Source organism: Brienomyrus brachyistius, chromosome 16 (genome assembly GCF_023856365.1).
Source record: "Brienomyrus brachyistius isolate T26 chromosome 16, BBRACH_0.4, whole genome shotgun sequence".
Classification (NCBI taxonomy): domain Eukaryota; kingdom Metazoa; phylum Chordata; class Actinopteri; order Osteoglossiformes; family Mormyridae; genus Brienomyrus; species Brienomyrus brachyistius.
The window spans coordinates 7,752,449-7,772,371 of record NC_064548.1 but is presented as its reverse complement, the minus strand read 5'-3'; the positions used below and the strand labels follow the sequence as shown (position 1 = coordinate 7,772,371).

General features: G+C 44.9%; 2 protein-coding genes across 15 annotated transcripts; both read left to right on the top strand.

Moving 5' to 3' along the window:
• Window positions 1-3,354: 3,354 nt before the first annotated feature.
• Window positions 3,355-13,001, top strand: hspbap1 (hspb associated protein 1). Of its 12 annotated transcripts, none has more exons than XM_048978923.1 (9): window positions 4,481-4,671; window positions 4,801-4,896; window positions 5,195-5,380; window positions 5,767-5,948; window positions 7,746-7,882; window positions 8,636-8,807; window positions 11,419-11,502; window positions 11,887-11,997; window positions 12,450-13,001. In XM_048978923.1, exons 3-9 carry the CDS (start codon window positions 5,197-5,199, stop codon window positions 12,834-12,836), a joined length of 1,257 nt encoding a protein of 418 aa, XP_048834880.1. In that variant the 5' UTR covers window positions 4,481-4,671; window positions 4,801-4,896; window positions 5,195-5,196; the 3' UTR covers window positions 12,837-13,001. The 12 variants fall into 12 exon arrangements, with proteins under 12 accessions (XP_048834877.1, XP_048834876.1, XP_048834886.1 ...); XM_048978921.1 differs by having other exon boundaries at window positions 4,796-4,896; XM_048978925.1 differs by having other exon boundaries at window positions 4,796-4,896; window positions 5,192-5,380.
• A 1,918-nt stretch (window positions 13,002-14,919) lies between these two features.
• eaf2 (ELL associated factor 2) lies at window positions 14,920-19,809 on the top strand. 3 transcript variants are annotated; one of them, XM_048978933.1, is made up of 7 exons: window positions 14,920-15,140; window positions 15,580-15,674; window positions 15,791-15,927; window positions 16,009-16,178; window positions 16,647-16,895; window positions 17,420-17,493; window positions 19,189-19,809. In XM_048978933.1, exons 1-6 carry the CDS (start codon window positions 15,038-15,040, stop codon window positions 17,467-17,469), a joined length of 804 nt encoding a protein of 267 aa, XP_048834890.1. In that variant the 5' UTR covers window positions 14,920-15,037; the 3' UTR covers window positions 17,470-17,493; window positions 19,189-19,809. The 3 variants fall into 3 exon arrangements, with proteins under 3 accessions (XP_048834890.1, XP_048834889.1, XP_048834888.1); XM_048978932.1 differs by having other exon boundaries at window positions 17,642-19,809; XM_048978931.1 differs by having other exon boundaries at window positions 17,420-19,809.
• Window positions 19,810-19,923: the final 114 nt, after the last annotated feature.

Genomic DNA, 19,923 nt, shown 5'->3' with positions numbered 1-19,923 from the left:
AGGAAACCCCACGATGAGATGTGGATAACATGCAAACTCCACACACATGTGACCCAGGCGGAGACTCAAACCCGGGTCCCAGAGGTGTGAGGCAACAGGGCTAACCAATGCACCACCATGCCGTGCCCCTATCAAAACAGAGCCACACATTTCACACCCGAAACTGAAGGCTTTCATTTCACTTTCACTTTTACCCACCACTTTACAAAGCTCTCCTCTGCAGCTGGCCTCTGCTTGTATGAATAATACAGTGATGTGACATAATGAGCCTTATTTGCAGCCTGATCAGTCTAAAAAAGCCCAATGTTCTGGCTCTTTACTCAGCACATTAATATGTGGCGTGTATCATTGTCAATGAGAGCCCCGATACCGAGCCATTTTACGACGACAGACTTAGTAATATGATTTAATTGGCTTGGCCCATGCCACCTCATAAGCGCTCTCAAACAGTTAAAAGAAAAATTTCACTCAAAAAAACTCACCGATGGACTTCTGTTCTTACATACCTGTGATGATGACAATTTAAAAAAGACTAGAGTTGATACGAACAGAAATTGCAGCGTGATGAATCAGAAAACAGTTACAGCCGGCCACTTATTTCAATTTCAAGTTTACAGACAATACCCACCCCCCCCCCCCCCCAGCTACTGTCTACCCAAACAGACACAAACATTTCCATTAAACACTAAAGGCTTTCATGAAATTGGCGGCTCTTTGTGCCTCCATTACAATGTTCCGTGTGCATGTGGCGTCCTCATGCTCTCCGCGTGCTGCATCGCTCTCCTCTGCCTCCTGCATCTATATCGCCCATAGTGTGGTAGTGTGTGACGGAGTGTGCATGTGTGTGTGAGTGTACGCTCCGTGATGGGCTGCGGTTCACCTGCCTCATGCTCTGTGTGGCCTACGATAGGTTCTCTGGAATGGATTTGTGGCAAGAAGGCAGACGGATGGATGTTTGATCCAAACCCATTTTAATCCAGTTTTTTCATTTGCACTGTGGAAGCGTATTATAAGCCAAAAACATATTTGGCACTATAGTGCTGAGTAGGACGAACACTGTAATATAGTGTGCATAATAGAATAATATATGATATATAATAATAAAATAATGTCTACATCCCGCAACCCTGACCAGGGTAAGCAGTTGGAGCGGGCAGATATTATCCTGCTCCTGTAATAAATCAGCTGACAGCTTTCCAGAATTTTAATATTAACTATCTGTGATCGTTTTCACTCTATTTCACACTGATACTGTATAGAGCAGCATAAAATTCTTTGATGACATAGAGAAATGCCTTCATTTTACACCGCTTTGCAAAAATATGGTACATTAAAAAGCTTCCTTTCCCAATAGAGAAATGAAATTTGTCACAAAGCTGAGAAATAAAAGAATTTTACATGACAGTTCAGGAACTGCTAAGTCAAACTGAACAGTAAATCAGCAGATTGCTGCCCATTAACAGGACTGTCGGTGCCAATGTCACAGTCAGTGAGGCACTGACACCAGCGGCCTGGCTTATGGAAAAGCAGTAATGCATTTCGTGTGTAAAATTCCTGATATGACAATACACAGCCCAACATTAACTAACCAGCTAGGCATCTTACAAACCAGTGGGTTAGGACTGCAAACATACCTGGTGGAGGACACACAGCCCCAAAGTGTCCCAAACAAGAAGGGCCAGCGTTAGCGGGGGGGTTCGGGGGTGGGGGCCTTTAGTTTGCCCACATGACTGCTTCAGGAGGATTGGATTCACTGATCTGTGATAAGACATAGTAAAGGAAAGAGAATTCTACCTTAAGACTGTGCCCCCCAAGGCTGATGTTATTTCTTGCTTTTTCCCCTGAAACACAGGTGACACGCTACATGCTAACGCCGACACCTAGCATCCCACTCAGGCCAGGACCTCCAGCACCAGCAGCAGCACTGGGTCGGCACATGAACCAGCATCTCTAAAGTAGCTTATCTCACCTGAGGATCTTATCTGCTCTCACACAAACGGAAACCTTATCACTCACAAACTTGAAGGGGTGGGGGGACGGGCTGGGGGGCTGGCAATCTTCTTAAGTGCCTTGCAGGTACTGCACAATGTTTATAATGGAAATGCTTCCTGAAAGCCGTCAAGGCTGCATCTGTCTTTAAATGGGGGCGAGAGGAATTAGGGAAATTGCCGGGCTGCACAGCGACCGCCGCTGCCAGGCAGATGGATAATGACTGTTAGTTTGCAGCCGCTCGGCACAATAACGAATTGCTATCAGCACCGACCGCGTACTCAAGTTGAGGCTGATGAATGGGCAAAATTACATTTCCAATCGAAGTCCTTTTCACTCATAGGGGAGCTGCAACGGGACATAATTCTCAAGATGGCACATAGTGTAATTGTGCCCTGCCTGAAATGAATGCGCAAATTCCACACTGAGAAACACACCCACACTGTACCCTGTATGTGTGTGTGTGTGTGTCCAGGAGCTATAAGACAGAAGGCTAGTACAACTCTTTCTCATGATGAATAATATGTTATTATTATTACTCATAGGCAACAGTAATAGTAATAGTAATAATGCTAACAAAATAGAATTGTATACTGATACACACGTACACGATGAAGACACAGAATTATTATCACTCATATTCTGCTTCCAAAAACTGACAGAAAATTTCAAAACGTCTGTAAGAAACTGAAAAGAAAGTCTGAGGCTGAGGGAGAATCTTTGGGAATGACCCGGTTTAAAGGAATCTACAGCTGCTTCTTGAGTTTCGGAGAAAAGCAGATAAATCCATATCCGCCTATGCCACTAAGTACTTTCATTACGACAGAGAAAGAACTGTTTTGGGCCGAAGAGTCTAATCCAATTTGCTAAGTTTAATGACGATCGAAAGCTTTTGAAAGTCTGAAAGTCAAAGGCCATGCAGGCTGCAGAAAGACACGCCGGGCTCGTTTCACACGGCTAGCCCCGCCCCCCAAGAATCCTTCGGGGGGGTACCATGACGTCATTTCATGGAGCAGCAGCAGATACCCGTCTAAGCCAAGCCGAGGGAAAATCGCACCCAGGGAATTTGAACCTTGATGAAGACAAAAATGAAGCAGAACTTAATCAGTGTTTAAAGAACTTCAATTAGTCAATGAATTATATTCTCTCCCACATTATTTATTGTTTACTTTTCACTTTTAGCGATTTTTAAATTTTATGATATAACTTTGTTCTTGTGCATTTACTGACACATAATAATTCAGTAGAGTTATTACCAAAGGACTATAAAATGAAATTTCACTCACTCACTCATTCACTCACACTCACACACACACACACACACACACACACACACACTTAAGTGAGCCAGCAGGAAGCGAGGTCTAAACTGTGGCTATTTCGAGTTTCCATGGCGACTGATCACCAGTTATGTGCAAATGGGTTCCCTGCTTAATGAAACAAAGCTGGCCATGATTGGAATTATCACTCATCGATTGACAAGTAAGATTGGGGGGGTGAGTGGATTTGCTTTTATTTGTGATAAGGAGTAGCTTTCTAGGTGGTTTCTCAACACATTTTCACAGCGGTATGAAAAGATTAATATGCAATAAGCATTATGCTATCAACCTCCAATTGGCCTTTGAAGAACATCAGAGTTTGTCTGTTAGGCATCCTATAAAATAATACCTGTGTTCTCTCGAGATCTCACCTAAAGTGTTTATGTCTGTGTCCTGTATCCAATTCAGCAGAACTGAACCCAGATGTATAACAGGATAAGAATCATTTCCATGCTGTGAAGTGTAATGACTGTTCAATCTGGAAGTGTTTCTTTGTTTTAGAGCATATTAATATTTATATGTTTTGTCCTTTGTAGAGTCCCATCACTTAATAATTAGGAAACGCATAAACAATCAACAAACTGGAGTCAAGCCTTCCATAATTTGTCGGTTATACTCATCATTTAATCAGTTAAACTGACATAAATGGTCCAAATTATTGTTCTATTTTTTAGTTTTTTGCACTTTTTTCCTACTGCTGCATACGCAAGAATTTCCCGCAGAGATCCGGCAGTCTGCAAAGACACGTGCAGAGGTCCCTCGGCTTCTACTGAGCAGTAAAGTTCGTGATTTACCTAAATACGATGTTTTCACAAAATCGTACGAAAAGGTCTAGCAACATAGTACTGCCATCATGAAAAACGTGTTCTGCACACACAACGCCACATAACCTGTTTACCATCTAACATTCACATAAACTAACAGCATGCAGTCAAAATGCAAAGCAAACCCAATATACGACTATCACATGGCGGACTTGGAGACACACGGACAGCTAAAATGGCTGCTTTTTCTGATTCCCACTCCTGTTTATAAAGCCTTGCGTGATGCGTGACAAACTAAAAGTGAGAGACTGTACATAATTACTAACAACAGACGTTCAAAACGATTACGGCTGGAAATAAAAACTGAAAGTAAAATTCCGTCCCTGGGGTCTCTCAGAGCGAGCGTGTGACGTACATTATGTGCGACAGTAGCTTCAGCGGACACGTGGGGACTGCAGTTGCCGTGAGCTCTTCAGATGCTTTAAATCAGCCTTATCTCGCCGTCATTTTGTTTATGTTAGAGAAAATATTAGTAATTATTTGCTGGCATGATCTGAAATCACGTAAACATACGATATGTACATTTAAATTCTGTAAATGTAAGTAGTTTGTGTTTTTCAGCCAGCCACATTTAATTAATTCGGGGGAAAATGATTACAATGGTGATTTATAATAATCAAAACCGCTCTTTTGTAATTCAGTTGTTCTCTTTATCCTGGTCAGAACAGTGAACATAACTGTCACTTAAGCAATGAAGAGGATTAAAGCTGACCGCACCTACGAATGATACGAACTTGTTGAACTGGATCTGCAAAGCAGAACGAGTAATATATAAAACTTTATAATAGCATAAATACAAAAATATTGCCAAATGGAGGATGGGAAATTATTACATCGTAGATATTCTAATTATTTGTAACACACAATTTTGGAACAGGACAATGCATTAAGATTATAACCACCTAAACACCTAAGTATCAACAACCTAAAAATTGATGATTTCTTACTGATGCATCACATTAAATATTAAATATTGCCCTCCAAGCTGCATCGTTACATGTTTCTAGCAAGATACACAAGGAGCTACCATGCTACCCACATCATTGCTCCTTTTCCTAGCAGCGATGGAGCCCAAGCCGTTTACCCCCGAAGAGGCGCGGCAGATATTAGAATCTCTGGAGAAACCGGCCGTCTTCCTCGACATGACCGCCGGCTGGCCGTCGCTCGGGTGGACAGCAGAGCACCTAGCCCATGTCCTGGGGGAGAAGACAGTCCAATTTCGCGTAGGAAAAAGGCAAGATGACAGAAGTAAGCGAAGACTTCCGAGTTTAAAAATAATGTAGCAAGTCCGGTCTTGAAAAAATTAACCTTAAATAATGCACTGTAAGTAAACATTGATTTTAGGGAAGAACTAACTGAGTAAAGTGCTTCAAAAAGCGAAAATACCAAATATAACACTTAAATAGTTCATTAAATGTAAAGAACAGTGGTAGACATTCATGACACTTCTGGTGTGATTTACAGCATTACATTGGAGATTCACAGATGACACATGCTTAGGAACATAGATGTTTTTAGTATATGTTGTCTATATGAATGTGTTCATGTAAAATGTGTTCTGAGGAGTTAAATCTGTTCTGATCGCTGTTGCCTTTATACTTTCATTGACTGCTCTCTTTTCTCTCTTTGCAAAGAGCCCTTGTTTGAAACACAGTGCTCATACGTAGAGGCCACAGTGTGGGAGTTCTTGTCTTGGACCAAAGGCCAGGGACCGTGTCCAGGCCCGTTTTCCGACTTCCCCCGCTCAGAGTACTGGGCTTATGCTGACTACAAGTACATCGCTGTTCTCTTCCAGCACAAACCCGCAATGTTCCAGGTACCCCCGTTTGGTTCTTTTCTTCTGACTTTGAAAGGTAAAGTTCAGTGGGTTTTCATATTAAAATATTAACTCTGTGTATCAGCAATCTTTGCTTAATACTCTCATATCTTTAGATCCATTATACACAATAAAATGTATGTCGGATGGAAGATGAGTCATTTTTATAGCGTGAACAAAAATCACTCAGTAGGTCTGCGGTTGTGCCCAGTGACAAATGGTGCTGAGCTGTTTTATTTTCTAAACTGAAAGCTTAGAAATTATACATTTTGAGGAGCTTTATTTTTTCATGATATCTAATATGCATTAGCCTGTCTAGTATAGATCAGCTGCAAACAGTGAGTTTTGTGATAGCTTCCAACTCCGTGTTTCCAAGCTTCTGAATGCTGAAGGATCACCTGGTCCCTCAAGGATGGTTCATGGGAATTTTACTTACGCAATAGTGTTCTGAGGGCAGAATGAAAAATGATTGGTTCAGAGAGATAACACATGTCTTGGTCCCGCCTTCTGTAATTGCTAAGGCCCACCTCCTCTACAGTCTGATTGGTTACCTCTCTGAACCGATCTTTGTTCGTTCTACCCTCAGAACACTTTTGTGCAAGACCCCCATGTGCTCAAAGAAACCATAAACCAGGATTCAGACCTTACGAACTCCCAGCTCCTTGATGCCCAGTGCACAATTCACTTTTCCGTGCGATGGTACCATCTGCACAAAGTATGAGTGCCATCAGTTTCATCATCAGGATCGTCCGCATAGACTGTGTGCATGCAGCCGAGATTTTGGGTCTAGTGGACTCTTTTCATGTCGGTGTGTATTGACCACACATGCGTAAGGAATTGATAGTCCACTGGTCTGGCTGAATATCATTGCTGTGATCATCGGCCAACCGTAACCGTCTACATACACGGACAACTGTGGTATGTATGCAAAAGTTTGTGTACACGAAAGAGTGAAGCGTGAACTAAGCTTGATTCTTCACCAAGGTTGCAGTTTCACTCACCTCTTCCCATCATCAGGAGTCTCTTTGCAAAGTCTTTAGCAGTGCAAAGTTTTCAGCAAGTCTCATTTTTTAGTAGCTGAGATCTAGCTGTTTTTTTTTTTTTCTCAGGCGTCCTCGAATCGGGTGTCTGCTTTTAAATCCTCTCCCCAGAAAAACATTTGGCCCATCGACCGCAATTGAGTCGCACACGCCTGTGTCAGCAGCTGTTGACATCTTCCTGTCCCCATATTTCAAACATCCTTTTTTATTTCATTGACAGAATTATTCATTTCAGACTTCAAATCCGATTTGTCCAGGTGCTCCTCTCTTTGATGGCCCCTTGAAAGCTCCCTGCTCCCCTTTCTAAAGCGACCCATTTGCATGGTTGTTTCATGTCCTTCTTGTACGGCCGTACAGAGAACGGCCGTATCTCTTGAAAGCCAGTGAATTTTCCTGTCGCCCAGGCGATTCTTTCATTTCTGGAAAACGAAAAGGAATTAGCATCTCTTTGTTTGCGACAATTCCTGTGGAACCGGCGGTTTTGGTTGTGCGCGTCGTTGACTTTAAAAGTGAGGAATTTAAAGTTGCTGAAAGGTCATGCAGTTTGCTCCGATCTAAGTGTGGAATGGAAAGAGAACAAAACAGTTGTGATGGGATAATGTGTGGCCTGCAAGAGCATCGGCCGCTGCAGTGAACGGGCACAGCCCCAAGCTGGGATGCTTTTGCTGCGGCCAAAACTTCTGACAAACGACTTGCGTGCTGTTCACACACCACTGGGGGTTTGCACGGCTCACACTGGTTCTGTTGTTTCTGGCAGGATGTGCCGTGGTCCGACTTCGGCTTCCCTGGTCGGAATGGACGGGAGAGCACCCTGTGGGTCGGCTCGGACGGTGCCAACACCCCCTGCCACCAGGACACTTACGGTTGCAACCTGGTTTTGCAGGTCCAAGGAAGGTAACAGTATAGGTAGCAGATTTTACCTTGTACCAGAGTCCCGGCGTACACAGAGCTGAGAGCGCCCTCTAGGGTTTATGTCACTTAGATACCTTACAGATAAAATGAAATGTAGCATTTATGGGGAATAGCGAAGCACTGCCAGCCAACCAGGTGAGCTTTCAGTGGAACTTCTTATGATCCAGAGCTGTATGATGTGCAGTGGGAGGTCAGGCCACTATCTCCTTTTGAGGAGAGGATCCATCTTTGCTGACCAGAGTTAAGGCATGGTGTGATGAAGCTCTGTCCAATAGGGAACCTTCTCTGCCGATAAGGCTAAACCCTGAGAGACGTGCAGCCTGTAAGCCCAGAGCAGCAGCACCACTGTCCTCCTTTTGTCCTGTTTAACCACTCATTGTTTCCCGTCACGTGGCCTCGTCCCTCGTCGGGGAATACACGCTGTTTTCTGTCTGCTGTTCCTCAGCTTGTTTCTCCTCCTCCTCACCTTGCTTGAGATCAGGCTTCCGATCTCATCGGGCTGGCAGTTTCTGACGGTTGCATTTATAGAAGATTAACACGTGGCGCAAGTACAGTGATGATCCATATGAAGATGGTCGTTTCCATGAAGAGGGTTAGTTCTGATGTCAGACATAGTCATTTCACCTCTCTCCTGTTTATCGGTTTACAGTGGGATATATTTGAACCCCCCCAGGTATTTTACTAAATGAGTTTTTCAGTTGTTTATGGGCGTGCGGCTCCTTTCTCCTCTGCCAGGAAAAAATGGTACCTGTTTCCAGTTGGGGACACATGCCATCTGTACCCGACCCGGATCCCATACGAGGAGTCCAGCGTCTTCAGTCAGGTGGACATCACACGGCCCGACATGCGGCGGTTTCCCGCTTTTGCTAGAGCCAGGGCCCACGTGGTCACTCTGCAGCCGGGACAGGTGGGGGCGCCATTTCGCATCGGACCTACTTTAGATAGCGAGAGGAGGCCTGATTAACGTCAGTATAAAATGCCTGTAAGCCACAAAGATCCACCCAACACATTGGTATAAATACTTCAGGGAAGCTTTGCTGAGAATCGTTCGTTATGGATGAAGGGTAACTGTGGGCTGTGAGTCGGTGAGCCGCCCTGTTAGTGCGGGACAACGCGCCTAAAGCACTGCAGTGACTGGCTGGAAGTGCGGCCTGCTGAAGTGTGCTCGGGGGGGTGAGGGGGCGTAATCGCAGCTCCGGGTACCCAGACTCAAGGCATATTCAGCAGTACTTTCAGTGATGCCCCCCAGCTTCGAGTGACAGTCTAGGTGTATGAGAGTCGCCACATTGTGACGGGTGACATTCACACGAGCATCACCGTCTGCCCACCCCCCCCACACCCTCAAGGCATTATGGGAGCAAGACAGACGCCTCCCTGCTTAGCTGTGCGGTTCTGGCCATTCTGCGCTCCGCGTGGGCGCCCGCCTCAGGCGTGTGACCGGCGCACTGAGGTGCGTTGGCTCTGTCCTCCTCATTAGCTGAGCGGTTTCTTGACCGCGACTCAGCACTGCCCCCCAGAGAGCAGCTCCCCAGTCTGCCGTTTCGCTCTAATTTGGCTGTCTGTCTGTCACAGATGTCGTCTTACACAAGAGCCGTTATTATATGTTATTATTAGAAGTAGGAACCTTATTGCAAGATGTTGAGTCGGTTTGTGCCTATTACACTGTGCCTTGTTAAAAATAATCGCATGAGAGATTTCCCCAGAGTCTTTCAGAGGCGTGAAAGGGAAGTTGCCTTATTGATGGGAGAAAATGTACTTGAACAGGAATTGCTCCGATAAAATACCCGGCTGTGTTTGGTATTCGATAAAAATAAAATCATCTGCGACCAGACAACTTGTCATGGCTTCGCCTTCATCAGACAGATAAACATGCAGCATCTCCCTCTCGAGGGTGCAGCAACCTGCCACCTGCAAGGCCACAGCGCTCCTTAGCCACAGCGCTCCCTGTCTGTGCTGAATTGCGCTGCTTTTCGATCACCAACAGAAAAGCCTAGACCTTATTGTGGATCTGCTGTCTGTCCGCGAGTCGGTCACGTATTCCGGCCACCTTTGCTCATCCTGTCCTGGTTCCTGACAGTCTGACACTCTCTCGAATTGAGCCTCGGTACCGATGTTAATTTTCTGAGTTAGATTTTTGGGCCGTGGACTTTGACACTGTCGGCGGGAGTGATGCGTGGAAGATGCATAGCTATGCTCTAGTAGACAGAGTGAGATCTCCAGTGACTGATTCAGGTCAGAGGATTATATGGAGGAATTAATGAAATCAAGATGGCATCTGGTCCTTTTCTGACCTCTTCTGAATGGGCAGTGTTCAGTTTTTCATATCCCAAATCATCATTACATCTGGTTTATTTTCACATGGGGAAACATAATACTGTTATTATTGGCTTGAGTATAACAAAATCAAGTCTGTTGGTGTAAATATAGAAAAGTCTGAGTTGTCGTTTGCTCATCGGAATGCTTCTCTTCATGTGTCCCAGCTTGCTCTCATATGAGACAGACACAGTTGAGGGTGAATCTTGGAGTCTGAATACGGGGTCAGCCATTTATCCATCACCCCTGGAGCATTTTGGGAGGTTAAGGGCCTTGCTTGAGGGCCCAACTGCGATGTGACTGTTCTGTCAAGGATGGAACCAGTGACCTTCTGATTACAGGGACAGGGGCTTAACCTGCTGAGACACATACTACCCCCCAAATACAGGACATCACTTCCAGCACAAAAATCGTATTAAATGCTTCAGTAGTCTAGATAAGCCCGAGCAGCCAGGCTCCTGTGATTCCTGAAATGAAGGGTTTTGCTGCACCCAGCAAAACCGATCATGCTGCTTAGGGCACTCCTGGATTCCAAAGATTGGTTAAGATCGGCGATCTGTGTATTTGATTGCTTGTAATTCCACCCAGCAACAAAATACTGCTTTAATTCCTTGTCAGGTTTAACTGAATACATGTGTTGCGTTGCGTTCTTTTATTAATTGAGCTAAGATAAACATGGCAAAGTACTGAACCTCACGGAGAAATCTGTTTTTCCCAAAGCTTGCCGGGGAATGTTTATACTGCCATCTCATGGCGATTCACGCACAGTAACAAAACTGACTGCTGACTGAATGCAGTTGCAGCAACAGGAATGATGCGGTTTAACACCTGAGCCTTTGTTACCTGTACAGCTACACATGTTGCTGTAGCTCTGTTAAAGTTTCACTGGCTAACAGCACATTGTGGGCGAAGCTTCAATAACTGCAGGTGTGACAAAAATTCTGTACAAACATTAGCTTTCCAAATAATTATGTGTAATTATTGCATAACCCTGCTCACTCCAGTTATTTCATTTTTTTTATTATGTTTTATCCATTTTAGAAGGCGCTGAAATAATTACGGATGTTTTAACTAGTGAAGGATTCTTATTCGCAGAGTAAGTGAAGGGGTGTGTGTTTGTGGTATGTCAGTCATTGTTATGTCCGTCGTGCTCGAACCCGGCTCCTCACTCACAGGCTGAGGGCCTCTCTATACTCTTTCTGCAGGTACTGTTTGTCCCCAGGCACTGGTGGCATTATGTGGAGTCACTGGACCCCGTGACAGTCAGCATAAACTCCTGGATTGAGATGGTATGCACTGCCCCCCCCCCCCCCCCCCCGAGACACACACATTCATTCACGTCGCCTTGGCTTGACGCCAAGTGTAAGGTGTTCCTGGGAAACGGCTGAGCTGTGCATTATTTTGCAGACAAGATTGCAGTGATGGAGGGACTCTAGCTGTGATTTATACTCGCACTCTCAGAGAGTCTTATTTATGGGGGGGGGGGGGAGTCTTCCATTCAGCTTCAGACGTTAACTGTACGTCAGTAATCACAGACAGCCTGTGCAATGTACGCTTTTTATTTTTCCCGTCCCAGTTTTGATGGTTACCCAGTGTCAACCTAAAGTGAGAAGTCTGTTGGTCGATCGGCAAAGATGAACTGTTCATGCGTCATGGTTTCCCGTGTGGCACAGGAAGCTGACGACACCGCGCGAGTCGGCGAGGCCCTCACCAGGACCGTCGTCTGCGCGTTAAAAACCCTGCCCAGCCCTGACAACGTCGACGAGTGGCTCAATCCCACTGAGGTACTCTCTCCCTTCAGAACTCCTCGTCCTCCCTGCCTTCTGTACACTCTTTGGGTGTTTCTCAATATGCGTTCTTCACCGTACTTGTGGTCGTGTACCCATTTTAAGTCATCTTCCATTGGCCAGTTTCAATATTCAAGAACGGAAGTTTAGAGGATGTTAAAAATCCCCAGATGTCGTTCTTGCTCTGCCCCGAATATCAAGGATACATCTGTTGCATCCTTTGTAGACGAGACCAATCCCATGATTCATTGCACCCCAAGTTTGTTCTTGAAAGGCAAGGTAGCAAGACTGGTCTTGCCAAGACCGCAAGTACAATCTGTGTTTTCTTGGTGTTGAGAAGCACCTTTTCCTTGACAAGGGCGGCCTCCCTCGAGGCTGACCTCGCACTTCCCAGCTGCTCTAATGCGGACCTGCGTGTGTCCCTACATCTTCCTGATGCTCTGTTGCAGGTCGATGTCCCCACATACGGAGAGAACCTGCGGGATCTCAGCCTGGCTGTACAGGCGTGCACGACGCGTCGGGGTGGTGACAGCTCAGGGCCTGTGAAACGGGATGCCCAGGGGCTGCCCAAACACAGTGCGCCCCCTGCAGGTCCCTTACAGCACTGCCCGCCAGATGTCATCCCCTTTGGACCTCACCTCGTGCCGGTTGGTCAGGAGAGTGCAGACGCGTCTTTAGATGAAGGGCCTCAAAGCGTGAATGAGGAGGCGGACAAACTCACTGAGGTTACTGGACCCAGAGCCCTCTCCACCAATGACCTGTTGGAGGCACTGGTGCATCCGGACGTTATTGCCCTTGCTGCAAAGCTGATTGTGGGTAGACATGGTTGTGGATGAAAGGAGAGTCTGCTTCCCTCCCAGTTAGAGTAGTGAATGTGTAATGAGGACGTGATTCAAAGCCCAGTGAGAACCAGTATGACGCCTATAGAGAAGTCATTCAGATTTTGAATCTGTATAAAAAGAAATGAAGTTTCAATAAATAAAACAGCAATAAAACTTTAATTTGTAGTATGATGTGTAGTACTTGTGTATTGATCTAGTATTTCTTTGATGAATTCTGTTTTCTTCTGCTTCCTCCTTTTCAGTTTGGCGTCATTAAAAATAAAACCACCATTAAATCTGTACCCAGTGAAGCTGAGGCAAAATACTCGGCTCAGTGAGTACTAATAAAATAATACTGCATATTAGTCTTTTCATACCACTGTGAAAATGTGTTGAAATAGACTTACACAAACATATATTTGACATTCATTCTTTCAGAGTATTACTTAATATCCATTTAAACATCAAATATTTCACTGAGATGGATCCCTGTTTATGCAATGGGTTGGCGCTCCGTCCTGGGTTGTTCTCTGCCTTGTGCCTGTAGCTTCTGGGATGGACTCCGAACCCCCGTGACCCTACCTAGCTCAAGCAGGTATGTCAAATTGATTGATGGATTCCTTTTAAAAGCATGCACTAGAATATATATTTATTAAACTGAAGTTGAAATTCAATCACTTCCACCAGTTCTCACTAGAAAAGTAAATCCGGGTTTTATTTCCATTCAGCATTTTAGATGCAAAGCTAGTCCATAGTATTACGGGGTCAAATAGGGTGTTTTTCCAATGTGTAGGAGCAGAAAACTGACAAAATTTAAGGAGCTCATGTGTAGAGTCGAAGAGGTTCTTGAATGCACTGAAAAAGCCACTTGAAACAGCTTTGTCCTGTGTCTGCATTGCGAGTGTGGGTGGTTCCTCTGGATTCAGGACAAGAGCTGGATGCCCTTGGATGTGCCTCTGACTCCCTCGCTGTCATCGCTCCAGCTATACATAAGGCATGGAGGCCTGTAGCAACCCTGGATCCTTCTGGGGGGGGGGGGGGCTGCATAGCATTGACAAGCTCATATAAATGGCTTGTTTATGCAGCGTACAAAATTGTACACTATATGCGAATATGCTTGCTACTCTAAACCATTATTATATAGTTATAAATGTCAATGGTGCTTTTTTATGGGTAGGCAATAACTACAGGGTTTCCATGTCTCACGCATCTGGAGTAGCACGCTTTCAGACTCACACAAGAAATCTTACGGCAAATCTATACTATTGCATTACAAACCTAAAATTAACTACATCAAAAGCATTTGGGCAGTTTGCAAACCCTATAGACTATTTACAAGGTAATAAAATTGTTACATGTAAACTGTGCAGACTTGTCTCGAACTGAAAATTCCGTGCTAGGCAGCTGACCCAAGTTGGCAGCCGTGTAGCTAAGCCATTCATACAGAGCGAAGACTGGATTTTGCCATCTGAGTGGCTCCTAAATGATTGTCCATGAATGAATGTCCATACAGCCCCTTTCAGTAACCCTGATTAGCCGGAATCCATCCCCAAAAGCTGCTAGGCAAGGTCAACAACAGACCACATGGCACACTTCTTACTGACTCATAGTTCATTGCCATACAGCAATCTAAAAAGCAAATACAATACTTCTCTTGTAACTCAGACCATAAATATTCAGAAGAATTAAGTACATGCTTTAAGTCTGTGTTTTTAACCAGGGCAACGGTTTTATGGTGGGAGATGTAGACATTATCAAAACATCACTGCATAACTAAATAAGCTTTAGTTCTATGGTATAAAAAAACACAGCTGGCGTACAAACTAAATGTACACTGGCGTTTTCAGCAATTATAACGGGTTTTAAGTTACTTAGTTCAAATTAATCGTCTGATATGTCACACTCATTGTCTACAAAAAAGAAAGCCAAACGCTTCTTAATCAGAGCAAATATATGTCACGTGGCTTGCGAAGGCGAAGTAATATAGGGAAAATAACTTCCGCCTGGTGACAAAAAAAACCATGCTGATTGACAGTAAGTTTAATGAATCAGAGAGGATTATCAAGCGGAATGGGCGGGTGTGGAAAACAGCCGACCAATCAGAAACGCTCAAGCGTGTGAGGTTGAGATGTGAGGTGGCGTGAGCTGCCATAGATGGTATCTGACCCAGAGAAAAGTTTTATGTTGGTAACATATGTTAGCAAAGTTCCGTTAGAATGAATGGAGCAGCGTATTCAAATTTCGATAACCAGGAACACATTCTTAAATTAGGTGAAACGTTTGAAAGACAACCAAAGAGTGCATTCCACACTGTGCGATGTAAGTGCCTTCATTCAGCACATTTTACATCTTGGTATATTGATTTGAATTCTTGCTGTAAAGAGTTTGTTCCTTGGTAGTTCGCTGTCTTAATTTAGTTTGGTTAAGAGAATTTTTAATAAAGTGTTGGTGTCCCATGTAATATGTTAGTCTTGTTATAAAGAGTAGTATAATGCGTTTTACTGTTCACTTGTAACCAATTTTCCTGTTAATATCCGCTGTGAATATTTCCGTAGCGCACAGGTAGCCATGCAGCTCCCCCTACCGCTGATTTTAATATAGCCTTACGTTTCATTGCTTTGTCAGCAGTTCGTTTGCTTTGCTTTTATTTTCGTTAAAGTATGACTGTGCAACGTATCTATTTTACCCCAGTGCTCTCATTGCCTAGCTTTGTATTAGTTCCATAATTAATTAAAATACGGTTTTTGTTTTTAATAAGATGACTTCAAACCAGCTTCCATTGACACTGCGTGTCAGGGGGAGCTTGAGGTGGGGAAGGGGGAACAGGTGACCATAACGCTGCCAAATCTGGAGGTAGGGCGATTTACATTGCTCGTCAGCGCTGCTCGCTAAATGAAATTGACAAAATGTATGTTTAAGACATACTACTTACTTCTCCCTACTGCACTTTGCTTTCACTCATCTTCCAGGGCTCAACGGCTCCTGTAACCGTGTTCAAAGGCTCAAAAAGGCCTTACATGAAGGAATGCATCCTAATCGTGAACCACGAGACGGGCGAGTACCGTTTGGAGAAGCTCAACAGCAACATCGCGGTCAAGAAGACCAGGTGGGTCAAGGGCAGCAGAGTGCCTCTGCTGGATCTTTGTGTGTAAGGTGAGCACTGAGGTGACGTGCGCATGTGTTTTAGGGCTGAAGGTAGCAGCAAGATCCAGTCACGCCTGGAGCAGCAGACTAGCCGACTGAGCCAGCAGATGAAGACTGGGGGCAGTGGCAGCAATAAGACCACGCCAGGCTCCAGGAGCTCCCCCCCCAAAGAGAAGATGTCCCCCGCGTCTCCCATGGATGACATCGAGAGAGGTACGAATGGAATGCATGAAGAAGCGCGGCCACACTCCAAACGTCGGAAGCGTGAGGTTGTGGCATGCTGTCAGCTTTGCTCAAGATTAATGCGGAATTGGGGCAGCCCTGTTAAAATCGTCATGGTTTATTCTGTCACATTCTGTTTCATTCCCACCTTAACATAACATGCTGTGATGGCTTGCATATGAAAATAGTATATATTTCATATAACTGCCTGCTTTATTTATCAAATGCTGCAGAGTGGCAGGAGAACTGTCTTATGTACAGGAATAGTTTTCCTGTCACTTTCAACAGGTTTTTTGGAAGTTTATCTTCTGCCAGTGTACAGGAAAGTTTATATGTAAATCTTAATGTCAGCGTGTCAGTTAAGAAGCCAGTAGCTGTAGGCCTCGTGGGTATCGTGATGTTGCCGTAAAGCTGTGCAGGGAGGGCCGTTGAGACGTTTCGATGCTCCTCCCCACGCAGAGCTCATGGCGGAGGCGCGTGAGCTCGACCAGATGAGCAGCGGCAGCAGCTCCTCCGACTCCAAGAGCTCGTCAAGCAGCGAGGACAGCTCCAGCTCCAGCAGCAGCGACTCCGAGGACGAGGCCCGGCACCCCCCCGGGCCTTCTGTGGGCACTCCTGCTTCAGGCCCCGCCCACAGCATGCCCATCGTGACCACCTCTCACTCCACACGCTCAGAGGAGGGCGGGGCCCATATGATGAGCACGCTCAGTGAGTCCATAACAGCAATATCATAAGATTTGAATCGGATCCTCGGAATCTGTCTGTCCGTCCATCCAAAAGGTATAGAGCAGCATACTATACACACTCAGAAAAAGGGGAACCAATTTGTACCTTTGCTTGTCCCTGGTGCTGTACTTTCAAGGGTAAATGTACCTTTTAAGGTACAGAAATGGACTATGAGGAACATTTTTGTACCATTGGGGGTACATTAATGTTGTTTGTACCTTGAGTATGTTCCTCAGAGTCCATTTCTGTACCTTAAAAGGTACAATTATCTACAACTAAGGGTACAATTGGCAGACCCTTGAGGGTACAGCCAGAGTGAGCAAGGGTACAAACTGGTACACCTTTTTCTGAGAGTGTATTTACTGAGGCTAAAGCAGAGATTATGATGATTCTGGCATGTTGCCTGGTGGCCTGGGAGTGGGGGTTTGGTAACACCAGCCTTTTATTGTGAATAAGTGCTCTGCTGTGTTGTGTGTTTTAACTGTTTCTCTGCCTCCTCCCCACAGAGAGAGACCTGCAGCTGAGCGAGTCGGGCAGCGAGAGTGACGAGGACTAAACCCCAAAGCAAGGAGGGAGTTAGGTGAGCGCTCTGAGCAGTTCAAGGTCAGAGGTCGAGCTGGGAAACGATGCCTGCATGAGACTGCCTGTTTAATGGCCCCGGCACCTTCTACTTGTACGATTTGCCCAAATTTTTATTTTATGTTTTTTTTTTTTTTTTTGCAATTCAGCACTATGTATTTGTGCCTTGGGGAAAAAAAGGTGGAAATTGAAGACAGCATGTAAGGACATGAAAATTGTCAGTGACTTTTCACCCATGCAAGAGGAACTGGAGCGTGGATGGGCAGTTTTCCAAGGCCTGCCAGTTCAGAGATTGCATTTGGGACTTTAAGTTTTCAACAGTTTTTAATTTATCACACTCACTACTGTCTTCTATTGACATAACTTGGCCCCCTGTTGCTGTAAAAGATTTGTTGAACTGGGCAATGCGTACGCAATCCAGTTTTCGCAATGATCTTAACTATATTCATTTCCAAGCATCATCTTATTTAAAATGATATTAAGGGAGTTTTTAGTGCCTGATGTTAATGGCAACATATCAGGGGTTGTTTAGAGAAAAAGTGCACCAGGCAAAGTAAATCTGAGAAATAAAATTTATGATCATCTCCATGTTGGTGAGTTAATGCATGTGCTGCAGAAGACTGTGGCCTTGGGCTGGACATGAGCAGTGGGCTTGTGCTTTGATTTAATATAACTGACATTGTCAGATGGGGCCAATGGACACCACATTGACACGGTATAATGGACCAGTGGGACCTGTGGCACATACAGGTGGCTAAGCTGCTGGGGGTGTCAGTCTCTTCTGACTGCTTCAGACACACGAGTGGAAAGCAGATGCACTGAGGAGGCACCAGAGACCTGAGGTGGAATCTTTGCCCATCCTCAGCCTTTCCTGACCTTTCTTTAGTTTGGGGTCTCTCAGTCATCCTGATTTACATTACAGAAGGAAATTTAGTAGTCAGCTGAAATGATCCTGGTGGTTGGACTGGTGGGTCTGATTTTAGCAAGAGTGGAACTAATGATAAAAGGAATCGGTGCATAGATTAAAGTAGGCCCGTATACGGGCCAGTTTATTTAAAATCTGAGGAATAAAGCCAGGTTGCCAAAGCTATTGGTAGATGACCTGCAAATCATTGATTTATATTCTGTTGACGTGTGAGATAATCCACGTTTAAAGGTCACGAAGGGTTTTTTTCCTGCTCTTCGCTGGCAGACTGTCAGGGTGAGCATTTCCCTCGGGTCTGTCCTCCTGCTTCTCACGCTGCTCCTGTCATCCCTCGTTCGCCTGAGCTCTGTGGCTGCCGCTGTCCTGTATGTGTGTCACCCATATTTTGCTAAAAGTGGCTTGTATCCCCGGTGTTTCCATAAGAAGTGGATCTGGAACTGCATGTGTTTCTGCCACACCTCTGACAGCATCCTGAGTCCAGTCTGGATGGACAGAGCGAGGTTTAAAATACCTCGTGCAAATCGCGTATCACGTGACCGAGCCACATGACAGTGTGTGAAATGTTGACAGAATATGTATGAAAGGATAAAGCTTTTTGTCTAGAAATGTCACTGAGTTGTTTTTATGTTTTCCAACCTATATGTGTATATAAAGTTGTGCATATATTTTAGTATATTCTTTGAATATAGAGCAGAACACTTCAGAGCAGTTTTCCCATTTTTCCTTATGTACAAAGTGCTGTGTGTCCCTTGGTAACCGCCCCCCTCCCAGTCTGTCCTCACAGCTGGTTTCGTGCGAGACGCCTTTGTTTCCCGGGGCTCCATCTTGCTAACGCAGCTAATGAATCCGGGCCGCTGGATTGACGCTGAGCACGATGCCCTGCTGCAGACTGGCCTGAAACATCGAGTCACTTCTGTCCTCAAAGATATGAACGGAAATGCGGGAGGGACATTAAATCATGCTGCAGAGAGGCTCACAGAAGCGTATGAGGCCCCCGCCTGGTGCCGATGGCCATCTCCCCCACCCTCCCTGAATGTGATATCCAAGATGGGGAGTATACCTCAGTGGCTGGCTGGGGCCTGCGCCAGTGAATTGCAAAGGCACACACACAGAATGCTGCTTTTATTAATTTTCCTGGTGATTTGCGAAGCTGGAAATTACTGCAGCTTAATAAGGTTAAGAGCTGTTAAAATGATTTGAGGAAAATGATGAAACCAAAGCAAGTTCTGCTGCTGAAGTTACCGTCGACACACCTGGGGTAGTCTAGATTCTGTGAGACTGCTTATAATTTGTAACTGATTGAATCAGTCCCTAAACTAACATCTGAGTCTAATGAATTAATTTGGTGGGTGAACTTAGATTCTTTCGAAATAAAGAGTTTTATCAGTAAAATGATGGCTCCCTTCCTGCTTTCACATTTTCCTGCTAACAGCGTCAAAACATAAACCTCCAGGCGGTGATTTAATGATTCATTTTGTTAGCTTAACTGTTTTAACACATTCTCGG

Excerpts from the sequence above, each read along its gene's own strand:
- hspbap1 (XM_048978916.1), top strand. The coding sequence starts at position 4,491 with ATGTGCGACAGTAGCTTCAGCGGACACGTGGGGACTGCAGTTGCCGTG. Across the intron at positions 4,672-5,191 it reads TACATTTAAATTCTGTAAAT|CAGCGATGGAGCCCAAGCCG; the intron begins GTAAGTAGTTTG and ends TCCTTTTCCTAG. Across the intron at positions 7,883-8,635 it reads GTTTTGCAGGTCCAAGGAAG|GAAAAAATGGTACCTGTTTC; the intron begins GTAACAGTATAG and ends CTCCTCTGCCAG.
- eaf2 (XM_048978933.1), top strand. The coding sequence starts at position 15,038 with ATGAATGGAGCAGCGTATTCAAATTTCGATAACCAGGAACACATTCTT. Across the intron at positions 15,141-15,579 it reads TGCATTCCACACTGTGCGAT|ATGACTTCAAACCAGCTTCC; the intron begins GTAAGTGCCTTC and ends GTTTTTAATAAG. Across the intron at positions 15,675-15,790 it reads TAACGCTGCCAAATCTGGAG|GGCTCAACGGCTCCTGTAAC; the intron begins GTAGGGCGATTT and ends CTCATCTTCCAG.